Source organism: Athene cunicularia, unplaced genomic scaffold (assembly GCF_003259725.1).
Source record: "Athene cunicularia isolate RWA unplaced genomic scaffold, athCun1 SCF_76, whole genome shotgun sequence".
In the NCBI taxonomy this organism is placed as follows: Eukaryota; Metazoa; Chordata; class Aves; order Strigiformes; family Strigidae; genus Athene; species Athene cunicularia.
Window position 1 is genome coordinate 24888 of NW_020799508.1, and position 10646 is coordinate 35533.

General features: G+C 57.9%; 1 protein-coding gene across 3 annotated transcripts in view; it reads left to right on the top strand.

Annotated features, from left to right (window-relative positions):
* Positions 1–7598, top strand: part of LOC113490950 (SUN domain-containing protein 5-like) — a 10231-nt gene extending 2633 nt beyond the window's left edge. For all 3 annotated transcript variants that reach the window (XM_026867568.1, XM_026867569.1, XM_026867570.1), the window contains 13 exons: positions 44–205; positions 1122–1737; positions 2194–2285; positions 2529–2607; positions 2991–3055; positions 3612–3673; positions 3871–3911; positions 4164–4257; positions 4839–4914; positions 5466–5572; positions 6158–6325; positions 6667–6756; positions 7189–7598. In XM_026867568.1, the coding sequence (XP_026723369.1) occupies positions 1559–1737; positions 2194–2285; positions 2529–2607; positions 2991–3055; positions 3612–3673; positions 3871–3911; positions 4164–4257; positions 4839–4914; positions 5466–5572; positions 6158–6325; positions 6667–6756; positions 7189–7317 (1182 nt within the window). In that variant the 5' untranslated portion in view covers positions 44–205; positions 1122–1558 and the 3' untranslated portion in view covers positions 7318–7598. The remainder of the gene's footprint in view (positions 1–43; positions 206–1121; positions 1738–2193; positions 2286–2528; positions 2608–2990; positions 3056–3611; positions 3674–3870; positions 3912–4163; positions 4258–4838; positions 4915–5465; positions 5573–6157; positions 6326–6666; positions 6757–7188) is intronic.
* The last annotated feature ends 3048 nt before the right edge of the window (positions 7599–10646 follow it).

A 10646-nucleotide genomic window follows, 5' to 3' on the forward strand; every position in this document is an offset into this window, starting at 1 on the left:
TTTTTTTTTTTTTTTTTTTTTTTTTTTTTTTTTTCCTCTGCAGTGCTGTAGGGCCCCTCTCTGACTCTTGGGTCCTCCCCACAACACCAGCAGTGTGGTGGGGGCTGCACCTGCGCCTCCTGCGCCTTCCTAAACCCCGGCCCCAGCGTCCCCTGCGGGGTCTGCGAGTGCCCGCGCCTCGCCCGACGGCCCCCTCAGCCCCCAGGTCAGTTTTGAATTTGAAAGGTCTGAAATTTGAAATTTCCAAATTTTGGAAATCTCCAAACTCTAAATTTGAATTTTCTGAATGTTAAACTTGAAATGTGTGGTGTTTGGAATGTTGGAATTTGGAGTTTGGAAATGCCAAATTTTGAAATGTCCGCATTTTGAATTTGAGGTGTGTGGAATTGAAATGTCTGAATTTGAAATTTCCAAAAGTTGAAATTTGAATTTCCAAATTTCAGAAATGGAACTTTAAATCCAATCTGTGTTCTATTTAATTATACGGGCAACTTCAATTTAAACCCAATTGTATGCATGAAATTAGTATCAAGTAGTTTTAAAAATCTAACACTCTGACCGTGTTTTATTTCCATTGTGTCATCAATTTAAGGAAGGGAAGGGAAAGAATCTCTTTAAGTGAGAAATAATTTTTTCTTCCTTTGGAACAGGAGAACTTCTCCAGGGAGCTGGGACCGGGCTGTTTTACAGGGTTCCTGTTCCCCTGGAGCATGTTTAGGAAACTGTTATTAAAGGGCCTGACCACAGCCTGTCCCAGGAGAAGCCGCTGCAGTGAAAGGGGAGCTGATCGGAAAATAAGCCCCTGGGGAGCCTGGCGGGGAGGGACATCAGGGACACCCCTTTGTGCCCTGGGCTTAGAGCGGGGGAGCCTGCTGGGATGGCACTTATCTCCCAGGGACTGTGCAGAGTGGGAGCAGAGGCAGGGTCCCTGCTGACTCCGCCAGCTCTGACAGGCTGCAGAAGAGAAAACAATTCTTATTTTTTTAAAATAAGTGTTATTAAAGAAATCAGGAGTAGCACAGAAGAGGGCCTTCTTCAGAAACAGATGGCTCTAGAGGTGAACCAGTGGATCAGATCAGGTTTCTAATTAATTCTCCAGTTCTCTGTCCTCTGCCTGACAGGGGTTTACTGAGGATCTCTCCATAGTGGGCAGCTCTGCAGGGGACACCCAGCAGGCGTGGGGGGATGCAGCGGCCAGCCAGGCCAGACCTACTGCTTGTTCCTGCTGTCAGCCAGGAAACCTTAAGGAGGGTGAAAGTTCCTGCGGCGATAGCAGAAGCCGAGCGGGATGAAGGGGCTTGAGAGAGATTTTTAGAGCTGTCTCCCCTCCGCCGTAACTCCGTCGCAAGAAGAGCTTTCCCAGCCCTTCCCGTTCTGCTCTGGCTGCTCTGTCGGGGATCTCTCTGTGCCCGGTGGCAGCGGCCGTGTTGCCCCGGGCAGCCCCAGGGGCTCCCCGCCTGCTCAGCCCCACGGAGCCCCACTGTGAGGTCACAGCTGCCCCTGTGAGGTCACAGCTGGCTCCCACCAAGCCCCGTGGTGCTCAGGCAAGAGCCCACAGATGCCGTGCGGCTGCTGCCCCAAGCAGGTCACGCTGCTGGTGCGGAGGGCACGGAGCAGAGCGGGTACCCGTGAGGAGATGCCGAGAAGGGCACCCCTGAGGAGATGCCGAGGAGCCCCCAGGGGCTCCCTGGGGAGCGAGGGCAGCGCGGCTGAGCCCCAGCCCGTGGAGAGCAGTGGGTAAGAAGTGGGCTGCTGCTGCCCGGGGCGTCAGGTCGGGGGGAAGCAGGGACACAGCTCAACACGGGCGCTGGATCACGGAGCAGCGTGGGGAAGCGCCAGGGGTCTCTGAAGGAGAGCCCGTGGCCTGCGAAGCCCCTTGATGCGGGGGGTGGGCTGAGACCCCGGCTGGTGCTGCCTGGCTGAGGGGGGCAGCTGTGCTGGGGGGAGAGGGGTGGGTGGTTGTGGGGGGCCACAGCAGCCTGTGCTGCCTCTTCTCCCGCTGCAGGCCTGTAGAGCAGAGGATGAGGAGGGGAGGGGGGCACCCTGGAAGCAGCCCAGCTGTGCTGCCCCCCCTCCCTGCAGTGGGGACGGGGACAGCCCCTGGGAGGCTTCCCGAGGCTGACCTCTGGCAGAGGCCTCGGCTCACGCAGCATGGGGACGCTCAGCAATCGGCATCTCTTTTCCCTCCCATAGGACCCTCTGCATGGAGATGGAGGTGACAGTGAGCTTTTTGCCTTCAGCCTCTGCCTCCAACAGGTGTGGCAAGAAGGCAGCAGAAACTGCAGGTAAGCTCAGAGCTGCTGCGTGCTGGGGAGTGCTGGGGGTGAACCCGGAGAGCTGCGCTGTGCCAGGGCTCTGGGCACGTGTCCCGAGCAGCAGGAGAAGTGGGGGCTGCGCTGCTCCTTGCCCCGGGGAGGGAGTGTGTAGGACTTGGTGCCCGCCTCCCGCAGGGAGCTGGGACGTGCGTGGCTGGGGATGCTCGAGACCTCCAGAGCCAGGCCTGAATCTTATCTGGTTTCTTTGCCTAGGGACGGTTTCCAGCCTGCCTTGCCATCCACCCCTCGCCTCCCTGGGGAGAATTCTGCTGGGCATGTGCATCTTCGCCATGTACGTACTACGTGTTTCTGCTGGGGATGGGGATGGGGAGGAAGGGGATGGCCGAGGGCCAGTGCAAGCCACAGGGAGAGCAGGGGGTATTCCCCAGCCAGACTGCTGAAAAGGAGTCTTCATTTGCTCCACCTCTTTACTTCCCGGGACTGTTTTCGTTCCCTTTCGGGAGGTGCTTCTGGCTCCCTCCCTCTGGGGAAGAGCTGCCGGCAGTGTTGACCGGTGCGGATGGAAATGGCGTTGCTCCTGGGCGCTGCTCTGTTGGGTCTCTGGCAGCAGCAGCTTCCAAAACAGGCTTTTCAGCCTGAAAATGGAAATGCACTGATGATGGGCTTTGCTCAAGACTCGGCTCGTGGATAGACGCAGGACTCGCTCTTTTTCAGGCAAAAGGTGGCCTCGCATAAGAAGAAGTTTCTACAAGTCATCGTGCTGCTCGCAGTGGTTCTTGGTGAGTTTGCATGAGCAAACATGCTGGGTGCCAGCTTTCTGCTGCCCAGCTTTCCTTCCGCGCCAGTGTGTGTGGAAACTCCCGTGGCCCAAGTGCTTCCTGAGTATGTCCTTGACTGGGACTTGCTTTTGGACTACCAGTAAGACTGGGAGTCTCCAGCCATGCTGCTGCTTGGCTGCTGGTGCAAGTCTGCAAGCCTGCGAGAGAAGGCTGTAGGTATTTACAAGCCTGAACTGGGGGCTCCCAGAGGGGCCGTGCAGGGAGACTGGTGGAGAGGTGCCTCTCCTAGCCCGTGCAGCCTGCTCTCGGTGCTCACCGAAGCAGCGAGGGGAAATGGGGAGCAGCTCTGGGGCACTGAGCACACGTGAAGAGCACGGCTGCGCAGTGCCCTCAAGCCTGGGGGGATGGCTCCCGGTCAGAGGCGTGTCCTCTCTCTGCACCCCACGTTACCGCACCAGCGGCCCCAGCCCCAAGGCAACAGGGAGGAGACAAGGTGACTGCAGGCATGGCTGGCAACCCCAGGCAAGTAACTGTCTCTTTGTGATGTGAATTGCAGCTGGTGGTTACTGCAGGACCTTGCTGCCAGCGTGGAGCACGTGCACCGAGGGACTGGTGGAGGTCAGTGACTGGTGGGACGGGCACCTCCTGCAAGGGAGCGTTGCTGACAGTGCTGGATAAGTCACAGGCTCTTCTGCTCCCACGCAGGATGACCCAAAGAAGCCGCAGCTTTTGCTGGCTCTTCTTAGGGAAGCCTCTCCTGGGAAGCCCCGGCAGCTCTGGTAGCGGATACTTAACACAGTGTTTTTCCCTTTCAGGAGCTGAGACGTGTGTGTGCGGCACGCCTGGAGACCCTGCGGTGAGAGACGTTTCCTGATGGAATTGTGTCTGTGCAGCAGTCTTGGCTGGCCTCGTGCTACCTGCACTCCTTTTCCTAACAGCCAGGGCTCTTGTACTTTCCTCCCGCCTTTGCCTTTTGCTCAGCCTGGCGAGGAAGGGAAGCTCGTGTGAAGCAGGGAAGGCACACGTGTCTCTGCTGCTTGCTGAGCTCAGACAGTTCCCAGAGGGGATGGGCAGCTCTCTGACAAGAGCGGCTTTTGTCTTCCTGCAGGAACTGGCAAACTTTCTTGGCAGAGCAAACCCAAAAGAAGGAGCGTCTGCTGGAGGAGGTGGCTCAGCTGAAGGCGAAGCTCAGCAGTGCAGAGGTGACCCTGCATTTTGGGGAAGGAGGGGGGTGGCTGAGCAGAACTCCCGAGAAAGCACTCCTTGGGGTTGTTGGTGGGCTCAGACCGCTGACTGCAGCAAGCCAGCCTTTGCCAGGGGCTTGCTGGGTGAGCTGCTGTGCTGCGCAGGCCCTTCTCCGGTCCCAGTTCATCTGGGCCGCTTCAGGCAGCGGAGGACTCCCAGCAGCCTTCCCTTGGCACGCCGGGGCCTCTGCCTGCTCTGGCTGGGCCCCGGGGCAGTGGTGAGACCCAGGTGTGCTCACGGGGTCAGCCAACGCCGGTGGGGCCTGGGACCGTCTCCCGACGGACCTGGAGAGCGTGGAGGGTGGGCACGGGATGGTGGGGACCCTCATCAACTCACCTCGGGGCTGTGGCCGTGGCTGTGGCACAGATCCTGTTCCTCAGGCCTGGTGGCTCACACCAGCAGCAGAGCGTCTCTGGGCTCTGTGGACAAGGCCTGACTTGCACCTCTGACACTGCCCTTTGCCTCTGCAGGCGCTAGTAGCCACGCTGCTCTGCCTGCTGACATGGTCCTTTTCTGTGTTCATCCACAGCTTCACCAGGAAGTTCAGGACACCAGCCAGGCAGCGCCTTCGAAAGTCTGTGCCACGACGTATGACTGGGCCCTGAAAAGCTCTGGTACGAACACAAGCAGCCCCACCTCCTTGCCCTGCGCTTGCCTGTAGCCCTGCCCAGAGGAGGCCGTGCTCTCCAGAGTGGGGCAGCTGAAATGCTGCCTGGGGTCCCCGAGCCAGGCTGTGGCCGAGCGGCTCTCTCGGGCTCCCTCCCAGTCCTGCCCTCGGCCCCTGTGCGAGTGCCTCTGGCGCTGCCCGCGCACACGTTGCTGTGCTGATGGAGGGGCTCTTCCTCCGGCTGCATCCGCGAAGGGAACGGCTGGGTCACCTTTTGCTGCCCACGCAGCGAGCCCTCAGCTTTGCTCTGCTGTCATCGCCCTGGCGCCCGCTGCCCCCCAGCACCTTCAGACCTTCTCCTTGTGGCGCCGTGGCGGCAGCGGTCGCCAGGCACAGGGATGCCGACCCTGCCCCGCGCAGCCGGGCGCCCCCACGGCCTGGGGGCGAGAACAGCACTGACAGACGTGGAGCTGCTCGGCGGCACCAGAAATAGTGTCTGAGCACCAAGTGCTCCTGGTCTGGGGCCTCTGGCAGTTACCTGCTCTCCCTCCCTTACAGGTGCCGCCATTGACATGCGGAGAACTTCAGAGGCCTTCAGCTGCATAGACTGGCGCTGCAGCGTTGTGGAGTGGTTCTTTCCGGCCAGACCTGATGCTATTCTGGAGGTACTGTAGCAGAACTCAGCAGTGCTGGTTTCCTTCCTTCCTGTGAAGCTGGGACCGACCTCGGGGCTCTCCCCTCAGTCCAGGGCAGTGCCGCTCCAGCCCGCAGTGCAGGGCACGTTCCTGAAGCCAAAGCTCGGACACAGGGCTGGGCCTGCTGGAGATCAGCGGTTCCCCTCAGGAGGGGGAACAGGCCTGAACTGAGCGGAGATGTTGCCCCTTGCCCACAGGCCTCTGTCCCAGCTGAGTCAAAGACTTTCTCCCTGGTGACCCCCTTTCCGCACTTGTCCCTAACGGTGCCTTTTCAGGGGTGGGGGGTGCTCTGCTGAGCACTGGGCAGAGAGGTGTTTCTGTAAGGCCCTGACTAGGGTGGTTTCATAACTGGTGTTCTCCTCTTTTCCATAACACTGAGAGCCCCCTCTGTCGGGCAGGGAAGGCGGCCTCCTGCTTCTGTCCGCTCCTCACAGGCGCCTCACTTCCGAGCTGCAATAACCCCCCCAGACACGCCGGTCCTGTGCTCCGAGCGGCACGAGCTGTGTTGTCCCTGACGCACTCTCACTCCTCACTGCTCTCTTGTCCTGCCTGCAGCCGGATATGTCCCCAGGGAACTGCTGGCCTCTGCCAAGGCACCAGGGCCAGGTGGTCATCAGGCTGCCAGCACGAGTCCATCTGACTGCCGTCAGCGTGCAGCACATCTACAAAGAGGTGTCTCCGTCCGGGACCGTCGTCAGCGCCCCCAGAGACGTTGCTGTCTTCGTAAGTCTCTGCCGGGCGCATCTGGTTGGGTCTGGCCCTGGGGGAAAACCGTGACAGGGACATGCCTGCGGCCTTTTGTGCATTCCCTGGAGCTTGTGTCCTGTTCTCTGAGCACCGTGCTGCCCTGGGGGGATGCTTCAAGGGCTCCATCCCTCCCGGGACATCTTCTGGCCAAAGCACCTCCGGGTTCTTGACCCTGAGGAGCCTGAGCTCCGCCCCGGGCAGTGTCAGACGGCTGCTGGAGCCCGGGAGAGGCCGAGTACCTGCCCGGGCTGAGCCAGCGCACACGTCCCCTCTGTGGGGCTGAGTCTGAACTGCTCTCCTTGTGCTTTGGCCCCAAGGGACTGGAAGCGGATGGAGAGGAGGAAGTGCTGCTCCTGACGTTCACCTACGACGTGACCAAAGAGGCCATTCAGACTTTCCCTCTGAAGGTACGCTCCACGCGCTGGGGGACGAACAAGGCTTGGCTGGGAGCCCATGGCAGGGGGGTGTGAACGCTTCCTCCCTGGGCACAGGGCCCTGGGCTCCTGCGCAGAGAGCCTTGGCGGGGCTGAGGAGCAGGCGGTGGTTCTCCTCGCAGCAGAGCGTCCCCTTCTCTGCGGGAAGCAGGCAGAGTGGGCAGCAGGGCCTGGAGGGCTAGAGCAAGGGGCAGGGGGGTGCAGCCCCAGCCGGGCTGGCACGCAGAGGAGGCCAGGAGCCTTCCCCCGTCCCATGCCCTGGCCTCCCCAGCAGCCCCGGTGGCAGCAGCTGCTCCCACCCGCCTCCGGGAGCTGGTTCCTGAGCAGGAGCAGGGCCGGCAGGGAGGGACTGACTGCACTGCCACTCTTAACACCTCTGCCTCTCTTTCCCTCTTGTCTTCACAGACCGCACCATTTCCCAGAGCCTTTTCATATGTCAAGTTCCTTGTGAAGAGCAACTGGGGCAACCCCCAGTACACCTGCATTTACCGAGTGCAGGTGCATGGGCTGAGGGCGGGCGCAGGAACCAGCTGAGCCCTGTCCTGCTCTGGGCCAGGCTGGAGTTCCCTCTCCGTGGCTGAGGGGAGCACAGCTGAGGGCAGGGCTGCGTTGGAGCGTTCCATGTTGGGTCACGTCCCGCTCCGTGTCCAGGCGGACGCTGCTCCCCCGCGCCCTGTTTCGGTTCTGGGGTGGTGGCGGATTCTCTGGAGCGGTCGGGTCGCTGCTGGGACGGGCCCAGACCGGCCACTGCTCGGTGACCACCTTCACCTGCTTGGCCTTGCTGTTGTTGTGTTGGTTCTGTTAGTACTAGTAAATCTTTTAGTTCAACCTGTGAATTCCCTCTTTTGTCCCTCTCCTGTTTCACCGGGCTGGGGTGGGGGGAAGTAAACAACTGGCCACGTGGCGCTTGGCTGCTGGCTGAGTTCAAACCACACCACACCAGAGAAGAAGAAGGACCAAAAGAAGAAAAGAGGGAAGAAATAAATAAGGGCTGTGGCCTTTCAGCTCAGTGTGGATTTGTCTCCATCGGGGGGGCACCAGAAGAGCCCTGGGGGGGTGGGGGTGCCCACTGATATGGCCCCCTGCCCAGCCTACTGGTGCATGTGGGGGCACCAGCAGCCCTGGGGACAGCTCCTGGGGGCTCTCGGGGCCGGGGGGGGGAGACCCTTCCCCACCCCGTGAGTGTCCCGGGCCAGGTCTCGCTGCTCCGTCCAGCAGCCGTTTGTGCCCGGGGACACACAGACACAGACTGTGACCTGCTGCCAGGCTCCCCCTGCTCGAGGCCTTGAAATAATCAATCGCCAGAGAGCGGGTGCGCAGATCCTGCCAGTGCACACATTTCATTTCCTGCCGTAACAAAACTTGCTCAGCATCTCATTCCTTCTCTTCCTCCCTGGAAGAGGAGGGTACAGTGGGGGCCCAGCGCTGGGGGGCGACTGCCCGAGCGCCGGGTGTGTCTGGGTGCCTGGACCGGGGCTGCCGGTGCCGCCGGGTGCTGCCTGGGTGCAGGCTCCTCCTGGCTTTCCCGCCGTGTTTTGTCCCCATCCTGCATAGGAGGGGAAGGACAGAGCAGCTGGTGTCCATCTGGCAGCAACCAGCCCCAGTCAGCCCCCGCTTCTGGAGGCAGTAACTCAGGAGAGGCACGAGGCAGGCTCCTGCCTCAGCCCCGAGAGCTGCTGCTGCGCAGGCAGAGAAGGCCCAGAGCCGGGCCACGAGCCCCTGCCTGCCAACAGAGCTCCGGAGGAGCTCGGAACAGCTTCCTCGTGCCAGCAACAGACCAGGGGCACCTTCTCCCCAAAACCACATACTTGCCCACCGCTGGCTTTTTCCTACTGAATCCCAGAATCCTTCAGGTCGGAAAAATCTCCTCGGGATCATCGAGTCCAACCCTCAGCCCAATTCTACAAAGTTCTCCCCTACCCCCCATCCCCCCACAGCTCATCCCAGCGGCCCTTCAACACACCCGGGGTGGGGACAAAGAATGGTGAAAAGCTGCAGTCCTGCAAAATGTCTTTTACAAAAATAACGTTAATGATCTCTGTCACCAGGAGATGCTTCCAACTGCAAAGGGAACAAAGTGGAAGGCCTATACTCATTGCCTTCAGAACGACAACTAAAAGTCTGAGGTCAATTGTACTGTCATTACATGGAGAGAAATCAGCTGCCTCATGCCCCGAGCGATGCTGAGAGTTCCCTGGGGAGAGACGCTTTTCCTGTGCCTCCTCCTTCCAAGTGTCTTTTTCCTTTACGTTTGTATTACAAAACACACAACGCTCTGGGGAATACCTTGCACAGCCTATTATTAAAGCCACACACATATATCAAATTTGCTCGTCCCAAAAAGTATATGGACAATTAGCTGGCACTTTAGCTGGTTAAAAATACCGCTGATAACAGACAAGTTGTGAACCACCAGACAGCTCCAGGCAGTCATCGCTTCCTACACCCTCCACACCTTCACAGCTGAAGTCGCACGCTTCTCCTCACATTCATAATCACAGGCACCTTATGCAAAGCAATAAATATTTATATATACGTGCAAAATCACACACAGAAGCAGCTCACGAGCCCCCACAGCAGGAAGCAGCGCTAGAACCGAGAGGCTCCCGGTCCTCACGGAGCTGGACAGTGCTGTGGCACGAGCACAAGTTCAGTGCGAAGATGCTGCTCAAGAACACACTCTGCACTGCTGACATCTGGGCTCTGACCAAGAGTTCACTGACTTCACACACTGATCAGGGTATCTCCGGACTAGAAGCACTGCTATCTTACCCAACAACATAACTACCTGTAACCAGTTTACAAGAAAATCTAGTCAAACTCTCCATGAAAGAGTGTGATTCCTCCAGCTCCTATCACAGACTGGTACACAAAATACTTCAGGTAACAGACAAAACTCCTCCCCAACAGACGGAGATCTGCCTGTTCTTTAGGGTTCAGCTACCTATGACAATTAAAAGGGGTCGTCTTTTCTCATTCTAATAATATAACCTAGTCAGCAATAAGTATGTTCAATGCATTTTGCAAAAGTCCAGATAAACTCATATAGACAGGTAAATCTCACCAAGAATTCACACTTGACAAATTCTTCTAAGAGACGACTTATAAATGCCTTTTTGATTTCCAGTAGTGTCATAATCATGTAGGAGCTACTTCTGTATGAAACAGGTCATGACCCAGGGGGAAATAAAGTACCTTGTGTGTAAGGCACTAGATGAGTCCTTTAGAGACTGGGTTCCTTTTCAGAACACACCTCAGATTCCCTCGGCGATCTTTAGAGAAATTATTTGGGTTATGCCTTCACACTCTGTATCTAAGAAGGGCCAGTACCTTTTTTGTCACCTTTCCTTGTGTGGTTTGCTAAGTATGCAAATTCTCTGCCATGGGAAACGTCCCTTCTCTGTGGGCTGCACCACACATTCCACCATGGAGGCTCCAACCCAGAAAAGGACTAAAGTAAGGAATTTCCATGCATCCCTGAGCGCTGAGGGGGAAAGAGCTACGGATTCAAGTGTGCATCTGACACAGGTCACCCTGTAGGACACAGACCGACATATTAAAAACACAAGTGTTGTGGTGAGGTATTAGCTGTCTTTTTCTACCTGCCAAGCCACAGAGATGTGGCGCTCAGATCACAGCTAACCCTTGCAGGAGGTTAAAACCTTCGCAGGAACAAAAGCACAGACACCCATATGATGGTTGCTACTTGTTCAACTTATTAGCTGTGCAAATGCTTTATATATGCTCCTGAAAGGGACCCACCTGAAGCATGGCTGTGTTTTGGTAACACTCTTCTTTGGCATGTTTGAGTGGTTCCCTATTCTTCCCATATATCTTCCAAGCGCCTCTCCCTACACACAAGT